Here is a 26351-nt window from a genome sequence, read left to right as displayed (position 1 = left end):
AGCAATGCCTAGGTATTTCATTTTAAAAATCCCAAAGAATTTTTTCCTAAACACTTTTACAGTCTTTGGAAGGTCGGGTGGGCTAAAATAGGAGATGAGTCCCTTCAGAATTTGACAAATTCCATAGAGACTTCTAATAGTCTTTGCCATAACAGGCAATGCCAACTGGATATTGTACTGTGAGAATGCAAGTCAATTCCCAGTGAAGTTAATACTGGTTGATCAGATGCTACAGGCCAGACTTTTTTCTGTGCTTCACTAGTGCAAACCCATAGGTTTGTAGGCATTCTGTTATTTTACCAGATTACATTGGTGTAACTGAGAGCAGAATCTGGCTTGTTCATTTTCTCCAAATCAAATTATTCCTAATTGCTAGAAAAACTAAAGGCTCCATCACTGAAACTAGATATTTTAGAAGAGCAATAAAGTCAGTTTTGCAGTCAACTAGCACAAATGAGTAATGAAATTCTGAATGTGGAAAATTTTTACATACAGTATCATGTTCCCTCTTCTGAAACAGATCATTAAGGAATAATAAACAGTGGATACATTTTCTCTACAGAATAGATTTTCTCTACACATTAAATAATAAGTAATAAGTAATAAGTAATAACAGCTATGTGTTCTGATATCTTAGACAAAATGTGGCTCATCACATTAAAGAGCTTGATGATGCTTTTGCATCTGTTTGAATACTGGCATGCCGTTCAAGAGAAAGCAATGACTTGATTGGGAGGTAGAAGGCAGCATAAGCTTTTGTAAACAATAAGCTGCTTGGTCAGATGCCTCTGGTGAAGTAAGCTGTTGCCTATGAAAGCTTATACATTTCTGAATGAGTTAGTCTCTGTGGTGCGAGCTTGCCCTGCCTTCTCCCTGATTTCAGACTATCATGGCCAACTACTTTTCTGAAGAAAGGACAGTAGGCGCTAATTTCAGAAGTATAGAGGAATAAAATCATTATGTTAGAGTTGTAATTCAAAATAAATATCTCAAATGGAAATACAATACATAATTGTATAGTGAAGAAATAATTAGAATCAAACAGTCTAGAAATGCAACGGCACTGGTAAAACACATCCAGAAAAAGAAGTTAATGCAAAATAGTCATATGGTATTCTCAGCACATTTGGTATTGTTTCATCTAATGCAGGTCTACATTCAGAGATGTTGAGTGGATTTGTACTATGTCTTGGTGTTACTGGGATTTGCTAAAGCCTTTGGAACATCACTTAGCAGATAAATCTGAATGGAAAATAATTAAATAATATCAGAAAATATTTACCTATTTTTATATATAATGGAATTCAGTGGTTTCCTAATGAATCCTTCATTCAGCCATTTGTCTTTCATTGCTTCTTTAACTGAAGGCCGCTTTGCTGGATCAGGTTCAAGTAAGGAATGAATGAAACGTACAGCTCCTGTATGGAAATGTAGGCAAAATGGCTTGAAATAGAATAGTATCTGCTTATTCTACCAGCATAAAATTTCTCATGGGCAGAGGACCCATATGTGGCCTAGCACCTACCAACCCCTATTTTGAGGATCTGGGCATGTGCCTCTGTTTCAATTTTTCCATTGTCTTCACAGAATGTTCAGTAAGAGCTGTAAGTTGTATATACTTATCCTGATCCTCTACCTAGGGGTAACTTCATTCACCCAGAGAAGCTAACATCACTGATTAGACTTCAAGAATATTTATTTCAGCTGTGACTTACCTTAGAAGAGCATAGGTTCCCAGCTGTGAAAGGTTAGTGCATTAATTCCTCATCCATCTAAACTCCAACCAAGAAGGACACAACTGGCATTCTTTCATTGTCTCACTAACACTGGGGGGTGGGGGGTGGGGAGGACTACCTACAAAAATGTAGGATGAAACAACATATGTTCTGTTAACCAGAGTAGCTATTATAATGAAACTAGATAAAAAGTTAAAATGCTAAACTTTTCTGGTAGTATCCCATTAACTTTGGGGAAAAAATCTTCCTCATCAGGCTGCCTTAACACTGTTGTTCTGTATCAGAACTAGTTGGAACAATGTGCTGGAATTCTCCCCCGCCTCTAGACAGAACTTGAGTGCAGTCTGTATAACAGCAGGCCATACCATATGGATTGGTCCAAGGAGAGATATCAGGCCACTGGAGGAACTCAGCCAGTTGCCCGGTAAGGGTGGGAAATGGCCAGTCCTTACCTGCAGGGGTGAAGCTGACAGAAGCAGCACAATGAGTGGTGCTGCCACCATGATTTAAAAGGACCTGTTTTTTGTGGTTGGGCGGGCACTTGGACCATGACATCACAGGCCCATGCCCAGAGCCAGAGAGCGGAGAGTGAGTGGAGCCATCCAGCAGCAGAGCAAAGAGCACAGCAGCTGCTTCGCATCCTGCAGTGCTGAAGATGGTAAGGGAGCAAGCCAGTTCCCCAGTCTGGAATCGCAGAGGGGTATCCAGCCAGCTGGTGACCCCACATTACTTATAACAAGATTTCTCATGGATCCTGTTCCCCAGGCACTGAAGAAGGAGCACGTGGGTGGAGCAGCTGCCATGACCTAAGACCCATGGCATGGCGAAGATGCTGCTATTTCTTTTGTTTCTGTTTGCTTAAAGAGACGATCAATATTGAGTGAGAAAACCACTCACTCTTTAAGGAGGCCATTGGACTTAATCCCCTGAATTGACCAATGGCTAACTCTTTGATTTGAGTGGGGGGATTGAGCTGATCATAGGTTAGTATAGCCTGAAAATTAACTGGGGCTGGACTAGATTGTGGTTGATTAGAGTGGTAGTTATGGATTTAATTAATCTGAAAAAACCCAATAATTAATCTATCATTGCTGATCGTCAGTTAACTTATTGTGTCCAATTATGAATCAGTTGTGGACCTTGACAATGTAAGGACAAGACACGCAAGCTAACTGATTTCAGAAACCTGACTGGAACCCTAATGAGTTAAGCCAGACCTGGTCTGAGATCTGAGGCCCAAAATGATTAGGGTCTAGGCCTCGCTGGAGTGTAGGTGCAGGCTGTAGACATCAGGCCTTGGCAGCCTGAGAACAGAACTGCTGACACAAAAAATTATTCCATTTTCAACCAACTATAATTTAAAAAATGATATTTTATGGTCTCTGCTTTTCTGATGACCCTCAAGGGGGGGGAGCTGTTTTGTTTTATTTCGGGCCTGTCAAATCCCTAGATGGCCCATCCAACCTGAGACAGAAGTTTAGTAATAACTGTCATGAATCTATTATCAGCCATTTACCATGAGCATAACCATTACACAATTGCCCAGCTGTAGAGAAAAAAAAAATGCAGTGGAGGGAAGCAACTTGGATGGGAAATGACAGGAAAGAGGAAACACAGCACAGTTGATCTGCAACCTGTCACAAAAGGAGACAAGGCAAGATGCTTAATAATACAGCAAGCTAGTTAGAACCACTTCCAGCTCTGCCTTAAGAGGAGAATGATGGTCTAGGCAGGCCATGAATCCCTCAAATGGCCATGATGCCAAGCCTGTTTAGTGAACTGAGGCAGCACCAATCTCAGTTCAGGCATCCATCAAATCCTAGTTTCAGATTGAAGGCCTTAAGGGACAGCAGGGGCCTTGATTGTTGCCTTCCCCAAATGGTCACCAGTGCTTAACACCCCATAGGAACTGGACAACACTACCCCCCCAGCTCGGGCCTTCCTGAGGGTGTTAAGGAAGGCTGCAGAACCTCCTTGGCCCTGATGCACAGCCAGCCCAAATGACCATCGACGCTTAACAGCCTATGTGGGTCATCAGAAACACCTCTGGCCGGGGGGCGGGGCTTAACAGACATTGCTGCCAGTCAGTCCCAGCTCTGACACAGGTTCTCCAACACTATGCCATGTGGCCGATGGCCGTTAGTTGCTTGGAGAGAAGAGGGTACCTGCAGGTGGCACCCTTATTCAGAATGCAAAGACTTACACTGTTTGCCCTGAGCATATGCCACTCCTATACAATGTAGCAGTGGTTATGGCTGAAAGCTGAGGCTGCTGGAAAAAAGGGTTTGGCCTATGGATACTCCCAGATATTGGTGAGGTGCCTGGGGGGAAACCACTCCCCAGCCAACTGCACTGAGCACCAGATTTGGAGACCACCCCTCATGCTAGCCCATGGTGGGAACCATGGGCAGATACTGGGCTCAGTCCTGCTGCGACCATGTAACTAGACCATCACCTCTAAAGGAGCTGCCTCCTTCTTAAGAGAGTCATAGTTACTGAGCAGCTCTTTGAGACAGCCAGCTAAGGTTTTCACAACTTAAACTTTACAGGCATTAATCAAATGTATTCTTAATGTTGGCATGTAGCACACTCAACAAAACTCTGAGGGACTGTTTCAGTTACACTACCAAAGCAGCACAAAGTGTAAAAGGAAGAATAGCATTTATCTCTACTTAAGACCTTTTACTGTATGTGAGAATCAAGCTGTATCTTTAGAGGGCAAACAGCATCATCTTCTAATGACCTGTGAGACAAGATTAAGAAATCTAGACAATGTGAGAACTTGCCTGCATAATAAAAGCTATTTTCAAAAGAAAACAAGTATGACTGAAAGAGGTAGCTCAGCTCCTTTGCCACTTAAAAATGATCACATTATGGTATCTCCTCATAACAAGGACGCTAAAGGGGTATCACTATCTTCCTTCCTAACAGTGACAGTATTAGGAAATGTTATATTATCTATATTATATACATAAAAATCTGAGTTAATTACCTGGGGAGATATCTGGTGGAATGGGGCTGATTTCACCCGTGACCATCTTTTGATGTAGTTGCTTGATATTAAATGGCTCCACTGTGAAGGGCAATGTGCCAGTTAACATAGCAAACATGCTAACACCACTGTCAAGGCAAAAAGACAAATGTATCAAAACAGTATACAGTTACAATAAATACAGATAAAAAACTATGATTCAGCTTTCATAGTTTGGCCTTTGCTATTGAGAGCAGCCTGCAAATACTTGCTAAGCATCTTTAGTCAGCTAAAAATCTTTTCTTTATGTAAAAGCTGTTTAACCTGAGAAGGAAGGCTAGATTTGTGCCTAAAATACTAAGGTGCATAGCATAAGGTGCAAATCTACCCTGTCTTCTTCCTTACTTCTGGCTAACTTGGCTAATTACCTCTCTCTAATCTTAGAATAGCATTGTTCAGTACAGGCAGTATGGTTTGCATAAAAAGAATAGTGGGGAAATGTAATCTGAGTGAATGGCATTGGATGTATATGATGGGGAAGATGGATGTCTGCTATATCTTTACAAAGTAAGTACAGTACATGCAATGTCATGGCATGATATAAAGCCCATCCAAATAAAGTGTTTTAGCTCTGACATGGAATCACTGGGTTGAGATGATGATTAAGATCCAAATGTCTATATCCATTCAGATTTGCACAGACTGATAACATAGGAGATAGTAAATTTGCTAATACAGGCATTAACTAAGTCAGCGATTCAGTTTGGATAAGCACTCATGGGCAGATCCAGGACTTTGAAAAGGAGGGTGTGAGATCAGTGACCTGCCCTGAAGAGGTGGCTGCACCCTGGTTCCCAGTCCCTCCCCGCCTCATCAGGGTGGGCAGACAGCACCACAGAAGCAGCATCAAGCAACTTTTTAAAAGTCCCTCAAGGAGATAAAGGATCTTCCATGTCTCCTCCCTGTGCTCAGTGACATGTTCCCTCCCCTCTCCCATTCTCCCCCTCCTGCTGTGGCAACCAGATTACCTGGGAGAAAGGAAGGGCTTCAAAGTTGCTCCTGGCTGAGTGCAGCTGGAGGGCTCCGGAGCAGCCAGAAATAGTGGCAGTAGTGGGTGGGGAAGGGGGAGAGAGGGGACGGAAGGGACGTACCTTTAAACATGAAGGGGAAAGAAGTGGGGAATTCTTACTTGTTTTTGGGACTTAAGAAAAAGTCCCCATTTGTTGCTCCCGTAATGTAATCAACTGAAAAGGGGGTGCATCCATGCTACTGCACCTCCACCCTTCTAGATCTTCTCCTTTAAGTATCTACAAGATTCAGTGCTTATCAAGCTTTCATGTGTTTGCAGACTTGATCTTGAAATCCCCTCTGAACAGGGCATCGTACACTTTTCATGGCACTGTTTGTCCCAATTCAGTTGGAAAATATTACAGTCTAGCCTGTCTTTTGCTTTTGGACCATCCCTGCTTCCAAGTGGACTACATAATACAAAAGACCGAAAAATAAAAATCAGCATTACTGAAAAATTGGTTAAACTTGATTGACCACAGGTAGGTTCCGTTTAGTTGCTGTATACCGTATCTACTTGAATCCAGGATGATTTTGAATTTAAGATTACTCCTCAATAATTAGATTCTAGGCATGAAAAATGTATAAAGTTGTTATAATTTTCCATGTGTAGAAAGTAATTATTAGAAGCTTGTCTTAAATTTGTCTACCCCACCAGTGCAGATGGGCAGGCAGTAGGAACAAAGGCAGCAGGTAGGGAGCCAGGTGGTTTTGAGGAGAGGTGGTAGGAGAGTTTAAGTAGCCTGAGTCTACCCCTTGCCCTTCCAAACATTTCCCCCTGTTGTCTTTCCTTCCCACCAGTTGCCCTCCTTGGTCTCTTTCTTATGCCTGCATGGGGCTGTGATAATTTTGATGCTGCTTTTTTATGTGGGCACCTATTCTCAAAGGCAGTCTCTTTCTCTCATTCGGGCAAAAGCAAGTCATAGGATGGTGGCATCTTTCCCAGATTCATATTAGATTCTAGTCAACAAGTAATATTCCATACACAAAGTCTTCATTATCTTCATTATTAAATCCTATGACACATCCAGTCCCTGAATAGAAAGGTGCTTAATGAGGCAGAAGATAATAGGGTGGCACCTTAGAGGCTAACTGTTTCAGAGATGCATGATTTTTCTTCGAAGTAATGTTTTCCCAGTTTCCTGTTGGAGCTCTCAACCAAAAGGATATCTGGGTGCAGAGAGATCATGTTGCACTGAAGAAGCATCCATGCTTTTGTTGCTTTGATTACTGGTGTGCCAAATTCTAGAAAAAGTTCTGAAGGTAAAAAAGTGTCTCTGGGTAATCTTTGATGGGTCAAAATAATATATACTGTGTACATGGACATCTAATGCCATATAATGTTAAATACATTTTTCTTTTCAACGTTGTGAACACTGCCATTGTCACATGCTTTAAATTGCTATTGACAATATACACGACTGGTGCCTCTGACTGGATGTCATTTTTTATCAGTCAGCTGGATTGCAAAATCCCCAGTGCATGAGAATTTGGGGGATAACATGGATCTTTAGCCATAATAGCTTTAAAAAGGTAATGCACAAGATGTAATTAGTTAACAGCAATGTATTAAATATTTAATTATAGCTGGAAACTGATGATAACTTAAGCTTGAAAATTTATTGGCTGTAACAAACTGCTGCTCTTCCATCCCACTGAAATGTCTGGCTCTGTTTGAATAACACAGCAGCTGTTTTCTTAATCCAGCTGATGTATGAAAGCTAATCGTTTTCCAGTCCTCCAAAGAATCTTAAAATCCCACACACAAAAGTCATTAATAAGCCAAGGAAGCAGTGGCGTTTCTTTCACAGAACTCTAATTGTATTGCTGTTGAATCTGATTGGTTGTTGGAACATGATTTTGAGTCACTGTAATATTATTTCTGGTGATTACCATTACCTAGCAACCTTTGTCTGTGAAGTCAGCACTTCTGCACTGAACTGGTTGATTTAGAGTCACATGCTTATTTCATGACAGTTGAGCTGAAAAAGAAATAACTTATTGTTCAGGTTACAATTTCTCTCTTACTTTTCCATGATGAAGGTATGAGCAATAAAAAGCCAAACTGTAAATCCTTTTCTTTATTTTTCCTCATGTTTAAAACAAACATTTTTTGAATTAAATGCCAAGGGCTGTATATATGTTTTACACAACCCTTGATCTGCGTGTGTGACTCTTATTAACAGATTGAGATCAATAATTGGTTCTCAGGCTGATTTTTTTTTTTTTTTTTGCATCCATTCTGCAGACATCTGAAGTATGAAGTAAGTTTAATTCTGGATATACAATTGTAAAAGTGTTAACACATTTATGAGTTTCCCAATTTGTAAAAACTGATCCATTTTTTCCAATTTTTGTGATTTTTTTCTTTCTTAAAATTATTTTAGTAAACAAGATTGAAAAATATTTTGAGAAGAAAATATTGATAAAAGGTTGCAAAAATTGTAACCCCCCCCAAACCAACAACAAGTATTCAAAAAAGCCATTTCATTCTGAAAACTTGATCATTGATAGCTGCTGGCAATTGAAGATGCTGTTTTAGCAAGCAGCTCCAAATATTGTAGCAATATAATGGAAGCTGCTTGCATAAATCATTTTGTAGTATATCAAGTATACTGTGTTTGTCATGCAGTATCTTTGAGAGCCATGCCTGTATCCTGAGTGCACTTCTGGTAGGACATTTAGGGTTTTTTTCGCCAAATAATTTGAGAGATTTTCATGAAACTGATGGCATTATCTTGATCCAAAATGTTAGGTGTTATAACAGTTACCCAGGTTTTGGGACATCTGGGTTCAGTTTCCTACTCTGTCTCATCATATATGAATCCACATCTCTCGCCTCCCAAGAAATCCACTACATGTGAGGAGGCTTTCAGTCTCTCCAGTTGACACTATTGTACTTTGAATAAACAAAAGGTCAATGTAGTGGAGACTGTAGCTCACAGACAGCTTCAACCTGGGCCTCTGGCTTGCCTGGTAAGAATCCCATCTACTTGGTTAGAGTAATTTAGGATAGGCTTCCCTTTAGTTCTTTTGCTGGAGCTATTCCGGTTTGTATAAAATACTTAAATAGCCATTGAACTTGTATACTAGAAAGGATAAATCTCTGGCATGGTTGCCAAATGTCTATACATTTATGGTCCATAAAAAAATAAATAAAAAGGATAAGAACATTGGTCTGTGAAGTCCATTAAAAAAAGTGATCTGCCTGTAAAAAAAAAAAAGGCTAAGAATCTACTGTGTATTAGTGCATTAGCATGGTTTTTGCCGTGATGAGCTAATGCACAGAACAGTCTACTGCGCATTAAGTCATCTCATGTAGACATACCCAGTGATACCAGGATTCCTACCTTATCTTTTTCATGTATAAATGAAGTGAGGTAATAGTCTTCCTAAGAATTTAGAATTGGGATGAATATTTATACTGTATTATTAAAGAAGGGATTTAGTTGTTTTTTAAATTTCAAAGCTGCAGCAGATTTCTATTTTCTATTCCATGCTACTGTCCATCTCTAGTGTGGTCAGTCATGCCTGTTGATCTCACTTCTTAATGCTGTTGTAGTCTGAGGAATGAGTGTAAGTAGGGACCTACTGAGTCTGCGATTTTGCAACTTTCACCAAAACTGCAAATTTGGTAGGTCCCCTGTGAAAAGGTCCAGTCTCTGCAAAAAAGTGCAGGGACTGTGAAAAAGAAAGAAAATGACCAGCAAGTGGGGAAGAGGGAAAGGATCTGCAAACAGAGGCAGAAAGCCCTGGCATCATGAAGCATGGGAGGAGGAGAATGGGGATGAGGAAGGTGAAGGAGAGATTTTTGCGGCAGAGTGCTGTGACCTCCCCCACCATGCCTTGGGTTGGCCTGGGGCCTTGGATAGTCTGTCCCTTGCCAGAGGTTAACAGGTGGCCATCTGTCTGTCTCCAGTGAGGGTCAGGATGTCTGGGAGGCCCCAGTGCACACTGCTGTGAAAACAGAGCCTGATGCCACTGCAAATGAGGTAGATCCCTAAGTATAAATCATATTGTAATTACCAAACCATTTAAGTAGAGATTGGTATATGGGTAAATGTACACATTAAATATGAGCTAAGTTTGGTCAAATTATGGATGTGGAATGTCTCTTTCCTAACTAGATCCATAAAAATCAAAGGGCTGGGGAAAAAACAGTTTAAATATGGAACTATTGTTTTACCTGCATGCAGTGATTCAGTTCAACTGTGAAAGATGTAATTCTGTACAATTAACAGGTTGTAATTCTAATACATGAAACAGTGTGAAAAGATGCTTTTTGAATGCTACTTCCTTTTTCTTCAGACTCTTCGGTCTTATACCAACATAGTGAATATCTCTACATGCTACTTGTAACATGGCCTCCACATTTGGAATTTGTTAAGAAACTGGTGATAATGGGATGGCAGAGGTCAAAGGAGGTAGTTACTGTCTATCAGCTAAAACTGGGATTAGATCAGGGGTGGGTAAAATATGGCCCGGGAGCCAGATCCAGCCTGCCAGGTGACTGGATCCAGCCCATGAAGCTTATTATCTGGCCTGAGGAGTTCATAAAGACGTGGGCATTTGGGGATAGGGCCATCAGAAACAGGGCCTGCTGCTAAAGTCCAAAACATGGAGCCTCCCCCATTGGAGATATGTTGCTGACAGAAGGCAAGTGGCAGCTGTGTTAACTCCTGCTGCCTCATGTCCTGCTGCTCCTCGCCTCAGCCATGTCTGGATCCAGCCTGCAAAAAGGGTTGAATCTGACACCCTAATCTAAACACACTGCTCCACTATGAGGCTTATATTGATAAGAGTTATCAGATAAGTGCTATGGCCCGAGAAAGAGACTCAAGTATTGGACCAAGGGAATGAACTATAGATTATAACAGAACAACACTATCTTTCCTCATCTGTTAGCAGATGTATCTTTTCCTGGGTTCAAGACTTCTCTATAAGGTTGGCTGGGGGAATGTTTCTTCGGTAGAAAATTCTGGCTTGTCAGAGAGAACACTTTTTGTGGAAATGTATTCGTTTGGACAAAAGTTTCAGAGAGAGAGAGAGAGGCTCTGACAAACTCTGTGTAGACATCCAAACCTGGTTCTCAAAAATCCTAGGGTAATCAGGCTATTGGCTTTGTGAGAGATGGAGTGCATGCATCTCTTGTGTCTTTTCACAAACCATTTTGAAGGGCCACATTTTTCTCTGCGCATCAAAAGAATAACACATTTTAAAATCTCAAAACCTTCTACAAAACAGAATTCTTAGTCTCTGTGATGCCCCAATTTAATCTTTGTTTTCCTTGTTGATGCCTCAAAATAGAAGTGTCCCCAACTTTTATATAAAGTGTTATCTAATGTCATTCTATGTTCATAAGTTTCTGAGAAGTGTACTTTGAAATCTACTTACATGGACCAGACATCCACCTTTGGGCCATACTTCTTATGAGCTAGGAGTTCTGGGGCTGCATAAGCGGGGCTTCCACATTGGGTATTTAGCAGTTCCTGAGAGAGACCCTCAAACTTTATAGCATTGCTCAGTCCAAAATCTGACAGATTCACAAAAACAAAGACAGATTTTTTGTAGTGTCTCCTGGGAAGACTTTATGCTTAACATTTGGCCAAAGACAGGAAAAGAAGACACAAAAACAAGCAACGTTACGAATGAGACTATTTTGTGCTATTCTGTTTAACATATTATAATAAAAAGCTATGGCTATATTTTTATAATAAGGATATCATGTATTGTGTACTACACATAAAATAAACATTCTGCATTTGAATAATACAAAGGCTTAGGAGGGCTGTAGTAGGATGAGTAAAGACATCTATTTACATTGATTTAAGGTAAAAGGTGCAAGAGACTATTTGCTCTGATTTTTTTTGTTTGTTTCGGTTTACTTTGCTTTAGCTTAAATTGACTAGTGTTACAGTTCTAGAATGAGCAGTCTCTCTGGGGACACTCTTTCCAAGTCACAAGCCCATACGAATTCAGCATTTCACCTCTCTCTTACATTGGGTCCCTAAATCAGGCGACCACCTTTGATCAATAATTTTATATCAGCAGGTCCAAATGGGTCTTGGCTCCTGCTGTAGACTTCCCAATGGGAGCCGCTGTGAAAATGCAGTGACTAAGGATAACTTAATCAAAACACAGTGCTAGGGAAATGTAATAAATAGAAGAAAGGGTTAAAACCAACAAACAAAACTAAACAGATGCTGTCTTGACTAACTTTAGCTTTTCTTTGAAGTAGTTAGATAGACCCTGTCTAAACACCTACCTTGTCTGTCTGAGTATTAGGGCAGGTTCTGGGAAACTACAGCTATTTAAGGCTGATTTAGTGCTTGTATATCCTTTCTCCAACAGTACTAGAAGCCCCAAGTGTGTGGATACAGCAGTTAAAAAATGAATACATCTCTCCTACATCTTTAAATTAGAAACAGGCTTAACTAAAATGAATAAGCTGCTCATAAGCTGACTAAGATAAGGGGTGGGTTTTTTTACAAGTTTAAAAGCCAATCTAAGTGGCCAGTATAACAGTACACAAGCCCTAAGGCATTATATTTTAGGTGCAGAGTATCTTCAACTCTTGTTGAAAATGGGAATTAAAGACAATCATAGCCTCCTATGATCAGCTCCATAAAAAGTGCAAGTTAAGGCACTGGTTTCATAAGTGGTGGGGTGTTCCCTACTGGAGGACTAGCTGGGAGAGGAAACTGCCTTATTGACCTCCAGAGATTTAATTCTCATGTTACAATATCATGCCTTTGCCACTATAACTCTGAGGCTAGAAACAGACGTTGCCAGATGAATCAGATCAGCTGTGCTGGGATGTATCTCAGCACAGCTGATCTACTTTATTAGGCAAAACACACATCACCCTGCTGATCTTGCAGGAGGATGGGTGACATGTTCCCTAATTCCAGAGACATAACCCAGAGATTGTTGGGGGTGTTTTCTGGAAGTGAGGAATCTCAGCTTTGCCCCCCTCCAGAGATCCGGGGGAGGGGGGGTGTCTCTGGAAGTGGGGAAAGCTGGTCAGGCACTCCCATGTTACATCAGTGAATTAAAATGGGTCTTGTCTTGAGGGGTCCGATCCTGTACAGGAATTCCTGGGGCATACAGGAGCAAGCTCCTCAAACCCCAAGAGTGTCTGCTCAGAGGAGTTGGAGAATGCAGACAGGTCCAGGCTGCCGCTCCTTCCCCACCATAAAGCAGTTAGATGTCTGTTGCAGTAAAGCAGTACAAATTACTACTTCTTTTTCTTGGGACCACATTTGTGGCACAACAAAGGCTACATATATCTGCTTTTGCTTCGTGCTGCTATGAAAATTCTATGGTGGCACAAAGGTGACAGAAGGTTATGTCTGTTTCCATCCTGAGAGCACAGCTTTGTCTGCAGAGCCCTCTAGTGGAGATGTAGAAAGTATGGACAGAAGGGACTTTGTGGGTATAGCCATATTGGCTAGTAGACATTATCTTTTTGTACTCCTGGACAATATGGCTATTCTAGAAGAGCTTTATAGCAGTGGTTCTCAACCTTTTTTAGATTTGTGGCATCCTCTAGATAGACTCAAGGCACCCCTCCATAACTTTTGTGAACTGAATGATACCCCATTTCAAAAACATATTATTACAGTGGTTACCTTCTGGCAGAGGGGGTGGTAAGTGGGAATGGAGCAGTGGTCAAGCAGAGAAGAGCCTAAGCCTGAACTTATCTGCTAATGTCCTCACTCCTTGCAGCACCCCTCAAAGGATCTTGTGAGACCACTGGGTACCCCAGAACCCTGGCTGAAAGCCATAATGCAGATCAGGCCTGATTTTTTTTAACTTAAGTCTCTAGCTGTTATGTTTTGCAAGGAATGTGTTGAACATGTGGCTCAGGTGTAACTCATGAAAGAATGTCTGTCTGAATCTTTAATGAGCCCGGAATATCTCCTTCCTATGAAACATCACTTAATTTCAGTGAGTGCTGGCTCAGGGTGAAGACACACATACAATACCCAGCAGTCACCGATTGGAAGTTATTTCACAACGGTATGTGAAGTGCTGTAGCTCCAATACTAAGGGTTGGGAGTGAGCACCCAGCCCAGAATACCTTGCAGTGGAGAAGATGTTTGCCCCCATGTTTTGGTGGTTCCAGGTGGTGGGTGACCTGAGTTTGGGGTGTTTTCACTTTTCTGCCTTATCTTTTCTCCTAAAAATTAGTTTAGTAGACTTCAATACCCTGCATTTGATTGAAGTCTACAGCATGCTTGTCTTATTTGAGGAGCCAGAGATAAGTGCTTAGATTCACACTTTTAAGTTCCCAAGAACTAGGGGACATGGTGAGGGTCTGCAGTCAAGCAAAAACGGGGGGCATTAGAGTTCTAGCTGTGTACCACAGTGGCCAGTTCCAGTAATGAGGTGGGGAAGGGGCAGGCATGAAGAATGCCTGGAGACTAGGCCAGACCCATGTCATGGAACCCTTGGGATAAGGATAGACATTCAAAAAGCCTGAGCCTGAATTGATCAACCTTTCCAGGTTAGTCTAACCTGGCTAGGCTGAACCAGTTTTTAACTGGACAGACATTCTCTCTGGACTGAGGAAATTCAGGCGCATGCCTGCAGTGTCTCAGGCTAGAAGCTGGAGGGTGCTAGAGCAGCCCTCCCTTCCCTTATACAGTGCTGAGCTGAGATGGGGCATGGCCAAACCCCAGCAGGGTGTTCTGATTAGGGAGATTTGCCTGCACTATCCCAGGCTTTTCCCCACTTGCTGCTCAAGGGGTGGGAGTGTTGCCAGCCCACAGCCCCCTGCTAGCACTCTGAGGCAAGTGGGGTGTGCAGTGCATGCATTTATTGATGATACAGAGCTTTTCAATCTCCCTACCTGCTTCTTAATACTGTCTACAGCAAACTGACAAGCAAGCAAACCAGTAGGGGGACAATAACTGTTTATCGCTCCATCAGCAAAACAATAGCCTCTCTCCATTAGTTCAAACTTTTCTTAAACTGCTTACCAGCTGACCTGTTGATTAGCTCAAAAAACCCCTAAGCAGTCACTGTTTTGTCTACCTGTCCCAATGACAATGGAGACACACACACACACCTGTCAGCATTAGCTAGCGTACCACATGCCTGGGGTCTGTGAGGCTGGGGTCTGTGCTGTGTGAGATGGGAGGGAGGTGAGGGAGATTCCTGCTTGAGCAGTGAGCAGTGTGGGGGGAGGGGATGTAGGGCAGGGGGAAGCCAGGCAGACCCTGCTGTACCTGCAGTCTCTGCCGGAGCTCCAGCCAGAGAGCAGAAGGGAGGGGCCAGCCCTGCTGTGGAGCAGAGAGGCCTACCCAGCCTAGAGAGCATGCCAGGATGCTGTGGGAGTCTAGTTTATGTTAAACCAGCAAGGGATCAGGGACAGACATTGCATAAACCAGTTTGAGCCAAATCAGTTAAGTCTAATACTACTTTCAAACAGGTTTATCTCAAACTGATTTCAGCCATTTTCAAACTTCTTTATGTGCAGTGAACATCTGTTTTGTTACATTTTAAACCATTTTCTGATGACTTAAACCAGTTTATGTGTAATCTCTGTCCCTAGCCTCGGTGTCCACACAGAACCAGTCTACAGTGAACTACTTCAAAAGAATTCTTAATTTTCCACGTACACTTTTTAACCATTCCAGCCAGCTTTAAACCAGCTTAACAGGCTTGTCTGTCTGTCCCCTTCAGATTTAAACTGCATTTAAATTGGTCTATGTGTTATGTTTGTCCATGCTATCAGAGGCCAAAAGTCGTATTTTCTCACCTACATACACTCCCAAATAACAAATGCACTTTTTCTGGGAAGCCAAGAAAAAAAACTTTTTTCCAGAGTCATAGCCAAAAGCTGACCTCATGGAGCAGCTCACTCACCCTCTGTACCCCCACAGGCTGCTTCAGGCAAAAAGTAGAGTATTAATTCACAGCTGCTACTCAGCCAAAAGCTACTGACAATTAGGCAGAAGCTGTTAGAAGCTTAAAACTGAATTCTGCTGCTGCCAAATGCTAGCTGGAGAGAAGCAGAGGGCAGCCATTCCATCTTGGTAATGCTGGATAATTTTTTGGGGAAAGGTGCATGCCGTATGTGAGTAAATACAGTGTTGCACTTTAAATGTCAAGATGGCTACCTTTGTTGCTCATCACAGCATACAAGGAAAGAGAGGAAGTGTTTTACATAATTGCTTCCCAGACTGCAGGTGCAGGCTTGAGGGTGGCAGGGAGGGAAGGGGAGAAGGCAGAGGCTGGCCACGGCGAAGACAGGAGGAATTGGAAGCTAAGGTTTGAAAATGTTGGTAATACTAGATTAAGCATGTTGAGCCTCTAAAGGCTAGTTTCTCTTGCAGGATTTGTGAGATTTTTCCTGAATGCAGGGTTTTTTTCTTGTGCTAAGTGTGGTGCAAAGTCCCTCTGTTTCATAATAGTTTTTAGCACTTTTCAGAACTCTGGCAAAGTTTCCTTTAGTGACAGAAACAGGTTTATTCTCCAAATATTTAATGATAAGGGATTCAGCTGAAGGATTAGCAGAGTGGTGGATTTGTCCCCAAGAGGTTTATTTCCTTGTCTACAAATCCTCTTTGCTAGTAACACCTTTCCAGACAAGTGACCTATAAACTTTTTATATTGCTGGAGGGGAAAGATGCAGTTTACCACATTTTCTCACATATAACATGCACCTTTCCCCATAAAAATGAATGCCAGAAATTGGGGTGGGTTTTGTAGGCACAGAAATAAGGCAATAGCAGCTTCTGAAGCACAGGCCTCTTCTGGGGAAAAAAGTAGTGCTGACCAGAGGTCAGTGCAATGAACACACAGGGCTCCACAGCTACTGGCTATGAACACTTTTTCTTTCCCCTGGTAGATGCTCATGTTGCAGAAGCTGCTATTGACTTAGCGGGAGCCTCTGCTCTGGTGTCAGGGCAGAGGCTCCCCCAGAATCAGATGGGTGGGCCCGCAAGCTGGCTCTGCAGGTGCTGCTAGCCATCCACCTTATCTTTAGAAGAGAAGAGAGAAGGGGTCAGGCAATTTCACTCAGCCAATAGTTCCTGTGATGTCCTACAGTTAGGGGGATATCAAAGCAGGAAAAATGTTTTGCTTCCCCATACTGCAGATGTCTGTGTTTCCCCTGGGAAAATACTGTATTTACCAGAATTTTCAAGGAAAGAGCTTTTTTCCCCCTTCATTTTGCCTTTGAAAAAGCAAGGTGCATGTCTTATTTACGGACACACACTATAGAAGAAAATAGGGTAGAACACAAGAAAAGCAAACACCACACAAAATGCATCTCCCTATAAGTTTTCAAAATAAATATAATTAATGTACAAACAAACAAACAAACTATAAGCTCTCCCTTGGATAAAGATTGTCAACTTTTCACTAAATACGTTTACTAAATAATCATTAACAACTCACCCCAAAACCTTGCAGTTTAATTGATTTGTCTTTGAAAGCTATAGGAATAAACAAAATTGAGGCACAATAAGTGGTCTTCTATTTTATTTTATATACACCTACCAACTATTTTGATGTTGTTGTTTTCATCAAGAAGAAAATTTTCAATTTTCAGGTCTCTAAACAAATCAAGACAAAAAACGAACTTTCAGATATCTGATATTGAAACCTGACATTTACAGTACAATTCTTTTCCGGTATTTTTTAACAGAGGGGCAATTAGAATTACAGTTGTACAGCCTGAGCTATGTGGAGCTATAATCACAGTGACTTCATTCATCATTTGTAGTTATTAGTTAGTGGAGTGAAAAGCTTCATGAATTTACTATTTTTATTGAATATTTGTTTAAAAAACCCCTCTTGCATTAATATATTTGAGTTTAGCAAACATTCTTTACTTACTATTATTGTATATTATTTATTAGGTAGCCATAGTCATTTACTGTTTTAAATAATTTTTGTATAAGAAAAGTATATAGGATCGTAGTAAATTGGGCTGGAAGGGATCTTATGCGATCATAATCCCCACCAACTTCAGCCTGCTCTTGAAAATTTCCAAGAATGGACATCCTACAACTTCTCTAGGTAGCCTGTTTGAATGCTTGACCACCCCCATAATCAGAAAGTTCCTTCTAATTTCTAACCTAAATTTCCTGTGATGATGCTTGAGACCCGTCTCCATCAGCCCATCTCCATTCTCTCTATAATTGTTCTTTTGGTATTTCAAGATTGTTATCAAATCCCCACTCAGTCTTCTCTTCTCCAGACTAAATAATCCTAGCTCTTTCAGCCTTTCCTCATAAGTCTTGCTTTCTGGGCCCCTACTCATTTTTGTCACTTTGCACTAGATTGGACACTATCCAATCTGCCCAAATCCTTCTTGAAGCACGGGGCCCAAAACTGGACACAGTACTCCAGGTAAGGCCTCACCAGTGCTGAGTAGTGGATCAAGGATCACATCCCTTGATTTGCAAGTGATACTTCTTTTAATACAACCCAGTATACTGTTAGCTTTTTTGCAGCAAGAGCAAATAGTTGGCAAATATTCAGGCTACGGTCTCCTTTAGCCCCTAGGTCTTTCTCTGAAGTACTTCAGCCAGGCCAATCATTCCTTTGTTTGCATTTGTGCATACAATTATTCCATTCTGAATGCAGGATTTTGCACTTGTTCTTGCTGAATTTCAGCTGATTGATTGGGAATCATTTTTCCAGGTCTATCCAGGTCATTTTGGATCATTGTGTCTACCCTCCAAGAGTGTCTGCATATAGTGTTGGATCACTTCAGTTTCTAGCCAGAGACAAACCCTTTCTTTGTTTTATCAATACTCTGGGAAAAATATTGAGTGTTTAGATCCTAATTTCCCATTTGTTGCAAACTGTATTTATTTTCTCTTAAATTTCTCCCACTGGAAGCAAATGTAATGTCATTGTGTTCATGAACTATAAAAGGCAGAGAACTGAATTCTGCTTTTCCTATGAAGGAGCATGAAAGAAGAGAAGAGGGTACAGATTTCTCAGTTACAACCATCCTTGATGTTGTTGATGTAGACAGGATTTACCAAAGTAGCAAGCAGTGATGCCTTTGGGTCAGAATCATAGGTGAGATGGTGTAAGTTGGCAAGCTGCCTGTATGGTTTTTTTGTTTTGGGAGTATCTGGCGTCCCTACAAGTCAAAGACCAGGAACCAGAACCTGAACCCACTGTGGTGACTTTTCTTTAGTACAGGGGAATTCTTGCCCGATGTAACCTTGATATTGGGAGCCATGTCCAGAGGCTTTCTACATGTTCCTCTGATTCCCATAACAACCCCCTGATCATCACTGCTAAAGCTCCTCTCAACTATGTTGGAGATGAGGAGGGCAGAAAACTTGTTCCAAAAATAGAATAGGGCAGAAGCAACATATTTGTGGTTTCTTCCCTAAGTTGCAGCAAACACTTCCTGGAAGTCCCAACCTTGCATATCCTGAAGTGTAAATTAACACAAGACTTAGTGAAGGATGATAATAACTAGAAGGAAAGAAAAGTGAATGGGAGGAAAAATAATATAGTATTGAAACAATAGAACTGTGCATTTGCAGAGGCTGTTAATCCCAGTGCTTTGTGTGTTTATATGTGTGCATGTCTACATTTTATTGGTTCCAGGCCTAATAAAACTGCATGGTTAGAATTTCTGCAGCCCACACTGGAAGTCAGATGCCAGTGGTTTTAATATTAACATTTTCGTGAATTTTATTTTAAAATTAAATAATTATCTAAATTGCAAACACTCCTGTGCCCCAAAACTTTGAAACAAGTTTAAAATGGCTCTGCTCATGGCCTGATTCCATATGTAGTGATACTGTGTATTTTTAAACTATTTGTGGGCACTACAAATTGGACATTTCTTTTAGAGTTTGAAACTCAGAGGTGCACTGTCATGATTTTTACTTCACTACAATGATTCATGTTACTTTGTGTCCCCTCAGCTGCTATTCAGCTGACTGAGCTGGGTGATGATAGTAATAAAAATAGTGTGCTTTTTTGCCTGATAAAGCTGATAATGGTTACCATTACAGTTTACATAGAGTTAGAAGTTATTTTGCCCCAAATATGCAGCAATTTCTTTTTTCAAAGGGAACCTTTCCAAAAAATGGTGCAAAAGCTTAAGCATTATCATGATTTTTTTTCTTGTTTCCACAACAGCTTTATAGAAGCCTAAAAGGCAGGCTATGATAGGTCCAGTAGCAATGGAGATATTAGAAATTAGACTGGAAAAAGTAAAGACAGTAAAGGGTGATGTAATGGATGGTAACTGCTCTGAAGCCCAAGCATATTGATTTGGGGAGCAGGAAAACCTCTATAAAATGTAGGCTTGTAGGGAGCCTAGAGAGTGACCAAAGGTGCCATATAAAGAAGATATAACATTTATTAGTGGTAAACATGGGTAAAGTCAATATTGTTAGTGGAAATGATGATTCAAGTTCAAAATAGAAAATTTAGATGAGGGAAATCAAAGTAACAAGTTAGGGATCAAGTTTTTCTGTTGTACTAGAAGTGATCAAGAAGCTGACTGGCATTTTCTCTAAGTCTAGGTTAAAACTGGGGCATAGCACAGATACAACCTTAGTAGCACCAAAAGATGACGTCATGGCTATAGGTAGAGATGGAGGCCAATATTTGGCTTCTCTACAGCTGTTTACATAATTGACTTCAATTCACTGATGAACTCTCTAGAGTATTGTTTTTCAACATTTAGACTCTAGTCATCCTTCTATAACTTTTCTGAATTTAGGAGCACTCAATTTCAAAAACAAATTTATTCATTACAGTCCATTTTTAGACTACAGAAAGGTAACAGGAATTATTCTGTTGCAAAGAATTCAGAAACACCACAAGAGGCCAGACTGTTTGTGACACTATGGCTCCTATTTGAAACTTCTAGGTTTGTCTTGTAAACAACGTGTAGGTGTTTACATATCTAGGAGTGCTCATATTGTGGAGCACCCTGGATGTCATGGCACCCTAGGTTGCTGTGGCAAGCCAGCTGAAAATCACTGCTCTACAGCAGCGATAGGCAACTGTTCCTGGCCAGAGTGACCCAGCAAGAGTCAGAAGTGGATGAGTGGGTGCTAGGACTGACCCACAGCTGAGGCTTCTTCTCTCTATGGCAGCACAAGGAGGAGTGCCCACCACTGGTGTTTCTCCCTAGAATGGCACAGGAAGAAATGCCCACTGTTGAAGCACCAGGTCTGCAGGCCACATTTTGCCCACAGGCCATAGGTTTCTCACTCCTTCTCTAGAGCTTAAGACTGCACAGTACTGTGGTGGCTTCAGTCATTCCTTTCAAATAGGACCCAGAGGATGGTCCAGGCAACTGTTCCTCTTTACACAAGCTCTCAGCTGCAGAGTTCCACAGGGTCTACTTTGTTCCTGTCATCCCCTTCAGCACCTCTGTGATACCATCTTTTGAAGGCAGTGAGCTGCCCCAAACTCCACAGGCAGCTGAATATTTAGAATGGGTTGCAGATCCTTCTCCAGGGAAGCAACTAGTACTCTTGCAAGGATGTCATTAGGAGGTCAGCATCTGGCCAGAAAGCAGCTGGCTTTAAACTTGGTTATTGTTTTGAAAGAGGAAATTCTGTGAAAAAGAGGCAAGACAGATACTCACCCCCACAGCCCTCCTTTCATCCAAGGGATGGAAAGCCTTGGGTTCCTGTTTTAACTTGGTTTTGTTTTGTTTTAACTCTGTCACTTGAGAACTAGATAGTGTGAGTGATAAGTTTCTATTTTTACAGCCATCTTGTGCAGAACTCTCTCATTCCTTTTTAGGAGGATTTATCCATAGTAATCCAGGTATTTTTTGTTTTCAGACTGAATTACTATAAATTACTAAATCTGGAATGAAATGAAGAAGAAATTCAGAGGCTGCAATTCATGTCGAATACGGCAGTTCATACCATCACATGCTAGGCTGCTGCAAATATATTTAGTCCTGTGAGCAAATCTCCCTGACAGGTTCCCAGTCTGCTTGTGTTGCTGGCTTAAGGCCTTATGCCTGGATTTTAAAGCTATTCGCAGGTCAGGTGCCAGCAGTATCAGTGACTACATCTATACCCATGACCCAGGAAGACAGCTCTGTTCCATTGGGATGATGCAGCTCTTAAGACCCATGACAAAGTGGCAGAGATACAACTTTTGCTAAAGGGGACTTGACCGAGGAACAAGCTTCCAGAGGAAACTAATCAGCATGTGACTACTTCCAGGATGTACTGCAAATTTCTTCCTGACAAACTTTTCCCAGCAAAACCATGTAAACAGGGAAGAGGGAGAAAACAAACAGTGCTCCTCCCTACTGTGCACAGTTGTTTTTTGAGCAAAGCCATTTCCACCAGTGAAGGGAACGGGGATAAAGACTAATGAAATTCAGAAGGGATGTGGTCATGGGAAGAACTTACATACTGTGCAGATGGTCATTAAAGACAAACCCTAAAATAGATTAGCTAGAGAACTGGGAAGGCAGTGATATGTCGGAGGAGTAAGGGAGAGTCCTTTGCAGGATGGTGAGCTGTATATTTCTAGGAAAAAAAATACACCATTTAAAGGATTAACTGAAGTAAGACATGATTAGGACAAAGTGACCAATATCTGGAGGTACTTATTGCTGAGTCACAAGCAATTAGCTATTACTCAAAGCACCAGATGTGCTTGAGCCCTTGCTTAGGCTGCCTGGGCCAGCTCTGTATGAGTGTATAATGTTGCCTGGTGATTACTGTTAGGATGTGGTGCATTTGTTAGGATTGTTTTTGCAATTGCTAGGACCGTTAGAGATATCTATGTCTGCTTAAATCTAATGTAATTATGATTAAATGGGAAGAATGATGGAACAGAGCTGCTTGCTTTATGTGTCTTCACTAGGGAGTAAGTGTATGTCATCACCTTGGCAATGTTATGGCCTGTACGTCTTGAATGTGCCACACCCACCTGTTTTGATACGTATGCTCCAAACCCAGAAACATGTAGGTGCAGCTGTTTTAAGTGCGTCCCTCTGCCTTCAAGACCTCAGTATCCAGCATGCCTGAGAGAGACCTCTGTGGAGTAACCCAGAGTGACCTTGGTGACATTTCTGCAACTGGAGTGTGTGTGCAGGAGCAGATAAGCAGCCCATGTGTAGGGTGGTCTTGGTTGGAAAATGCTGCTGCTGTGGTGTAGATATGACCTAAGGGTCTAACTAATCTTTGTGCTCCATTCTTCATGTTACGGGCCCAGTTGTTCAGCGATAACAGAAAAGAACAACTTCCAGATATGTGCTACCCCATATTCGCCCAAGGTGGGACTTCACCTGGCCTCATAATGATAAGTCAGGTCTGCTGAGCCAGCAAAGAAGGTATGCCCTCTGTTACTGATCAAGAGCTGAAGTTGACTGCTTTCCTCCTACTCTGGAGCAAGCAGGTAAGAAGAACATGATATGATTCCATGGGATTCCACAGAAGCCATAAATCCCTTTACCAATGTAACTTATTTGAATCCAATCTATATTTATGCTAATACAAATCAGATATAGAACTATACTTGTTTAAGTCAGCTGCCTACTGTTATCCTAGGGTAGCTATTTGTTCAATGAAAACAGGCTAATGAGGGTCCTCCTGCAACCATAGTGGTTAAGTGCTGCAATTGTACTTACTCAGAACAGATCATCTGGAATAGCTGTTAGTTTGTTTACCCTTGATCCCAGTGTACTTTACAATGGTTTGCAAAACCTGTGTGAATTACACTGGTATAAATATGTCATCTGTCCAGGATCTATATCACAGTTTGTTCCCAAGTGTGCCCTGAAGCTAGTATAATTCTGTGCTGCCACTTAAGCCAGGTTGACAAGTCACAGTGTACCTCAGTATTATTAAATCAATATTTAAATTAACTCATACACCTCATTTTGATGTGATGTGACAGCACTCTGTTGCACTGTAATTCCAAAAGAATCACAGTAAAACAGCACCACACTTTGTTTGTTACTACCCACCATATTAGCTTAGTTAACAGTATTTAAAAACCTCTTCCTCCATCCTTACCCCAGAAGCATCCACTCATCATACCACCCTTTTTTGAAAACTGGTTTGAAAATCCTAGATATTTTTGTAAAAATATTTTCTTGACATTTGGGAAAAATTCGGATCCTCTTTTGACTTCATATTTTATGTAAGGAAGGTGAAATCATTTATTTCTATAAAGGAAAATGCTATCCATTAGGAACCTGTATTTTGTCACTTTTACTTGAAAGGAGGGAAAGATCCTTACCTGTGGACAATCCCATGGCGATGCAGATGTTCGACTGCTGCCATGATCTGCTGGGTGTATTTTCTCACTTCCTTTTCCTCCAGCTTCTTTTTGTCACAGATTCTGTCCATGAGGTCTCCACCTAGGCACAGTTCCATCACCATGTAATAGGAGTTTTCAGTTTCCAAGGTCTCATATAGCTGAATAACATGAGGATGCTTAATCATCTGGTGTATCCGAGGTTCACGCTTCATATTTTTTAAAACGTAGGAGTCCTGCTTGGCTTTTTTCTTGTCAATGACTTTTATGGCTACCTAAATTGTAGAATATATGCAAATTGGCAACGCCTGTATCAACCTTAGCAATACAGATCTATCTTAGAAATGTTTCAGAAATAAGTTTATATGAGTGAATTTCTGGTTATTGACAGTGGCTTTTATAATGTGATGACCCAGAGAAGACGCATAAACCCTGTCTCCCTCTCCAGGGTCATGAATCTGAAGAGCTGAAATTTGTCATCCAACACCCTATCTGTGTCTGTATCTATGTAATCCCCACTAATTGCAGTGGGAAATGTGCTTAGAGAAAGCTCACCCAAGCACAAAAAAGGAGCATGTTCCCCAACATTACCTGAATTTAAACTGGCAAGCAAGCAACATCTTTTTTCTAACATGCTCCCTTAAGGTGCATAGATGGCAATGGAAAGACTGATATTGGTCTTTAGAGGACTTTGGGTCAGGCCCTGAGTAGTTTAGAAGATTATCCAGACATTATGAAACAAAATAAACTAAAAAGAGAACTGATAATGGTTAAGCCATGGTTAAAACCATGAAGGAAAAAAAATACAGACAATGCAAAATGAATTGTAATCCATGCATTTCCATAAATAAAACTTGTGACACATATTCCTAGAAAAACTGAGCTGGGTAAATTATGCATTAACTATCATAAATTTTATCATCTACTATTGCAGTAGTTAATTTTTCTATAAGCTTTACTCTGTAGTTTTAAGGCTCAGATAAAAGACAGTGGCTAACTCTGGTAGGAGTGGAGTTACTCCTATAGCACAATTTCTTTCTTCTCTCAAAGGGTGATGGCTTCATACACCAAGTGAATTCTGATTGTGCAGATGATCATACAAAGTTACATTCATGCATGTGGCTGATTTTGTGGGTTTTTTAAAATCTCTACTTAAACTGTACAGTCTATTTATGAAGTCAGGCTCAGTTTTAAAGTTCAGGGTGATCATTCACTGAGCAACTGCAGTGTGTGGATTAAGGTAACAATCATCTATTTTTTCTGTATATTTATGTTGCAATGAGATGAGTGGCAATCATTAGTTATGCTATTCTGTTATTCTGAGTTTACCTTCTCCCCGGTGAGGATGTGTAAGCCTTCCATCACCTTGGCAAAAGAACCCTTGTTGATCATTTTGCCCACCAGATAAGTCCCGACTTGTTTGGTGTGAGGGAAATTCTTCCCAGCCTCTTGGGGAATCTTGCTAAAGCAAACAGGTATCGGTATATTCCTGCTGGTTTTCTCCCATTCTGGCAATGTTCTGTCCAGGTTGCCAGTATCTGTGGTTATGCCATCAAATGTTGCTTTGACAGCTGTAGGCATCCTCAAACGGGTCAGATTTACAGCACTACTTTCCAGATGTAACCTGTGATTAATAACAAACACAGTCATTAAAACTGTGCATCGTGCAATGCAAATACTATCCTATTGACTGTGGAGCATCTAATCCTTTCCCTCTGAGTCTCCTTTTTGTCACTGATCTCTACCCCCAGGCATGCAGATCTGTTCAAGCAGAACCAAGATGCAGATTATTAACCTAACCTGATACATGATGTCAATTAATGTCCCAGGGTTGCCAGCTCCGATGACACATAATCCCAGCATTAGCATGGAATAACCACTCCCTTTCAGTTAGAATAAGACTGCAAACAAATGTTTACTGGATTCTCTGGTAATGCCAATCAGCTAAATTGGACTGCAAACTCCTTTGCTCTTTCTTTTTCTTGAAAGATAAAAGTACAGCTATTCATTTTTAAAATGTTATGGTAGCTTACATGTGTACAGGGTTTAATTAAACAACATAACAGCAAAGATCTAAATATATCAAATTTTATCATTACATTTAAGTCACCGAGTTTTGGTTTATGTAAAAAAAATATATATTTTAAGGAGATTTTTTTAAGGAGATTTTGCATTTCTTGGAGCATTATTCATTTCTACAAAATGCGATGAGTGTTTTTTTCCTTCTTACATAAATCTTAATTTAAAAATATATCTAGAAAAAAATATTTAGTCAAGTTTAATATTCAACATAAAGAATCCTTTTATTTGTCTTGTTTTATTTTGCAGCTTTGTGA

At 40.9% G+C, this 26351-nt stretch overlaps 1 protein-coding gene across 4 annotated transcripts in view; it reads right to left on the bottom strand.

The window, feature by feature from the left end:
- LOC109311832 (carbon catabolite-derepressing protein kinase-like) overlaps positions 1-25753 on the bottom strand; it is a 37969-nt gene extending 12216 nt beyond the window's left edge. The window contains exons 1-7 of one of the 4 annotated variants that reach the window (XM_019537695.1): positions 25583-25753; positions 25345-25546; positions 23998-24290; positions 17287-17342; positions 11170-11308; positions 4729-4856; positions 1283-1418 (exon numbers count right to left, since the gene is read on the bottom strand). In XM_019537695.1, the coding sequence (XP_019393240.1) occupies positions 1283-1418; positions 4729-4856; positions 11170-11308; positions 17287-17342; positions 23998-24290; positions 25345-25546; positions 25583-25665 (1037 nt within the window). In that variant the 5' untranslated portion in view covers positions 25666-25753. Of the gene's footprint in view, positions 1-1282; positions 1419-4728; positions 4857-11169; positions 11309-17286; positions 17343-23997; positions 24291-25344 lie in introns of all 4 variants that reach the window. The other 3 variants (XM_019537696.1, XM_019537694.1, XM_019537697.1) reach the window with 3 other exon arrangements.
- Between the last annotated feature and the right edge of the window lie 598 nt (positions 25754-26351).

The sequence above is a fragment of the Crocodylus porosus genome, unplaced genomic scaffold (assembly GCF_001723895.1).
Source record: "Crocodylus porosus isolate Cpor-Errol unplaced genomic scaffold, CroPor_comp1, whole genome shotgun sequence".
Taxonomy (NCBI): domain Eukaryota; kingdom Metazoa; phylum Chordata; order Crocodylia; family Crocodylidae; genus Crocodylus; species Crocodylus porosus.
Note: the sequence above shows the minus strand (reverse complement) of the source record. Positions and strands in the feature narration are given on the sequence as shown.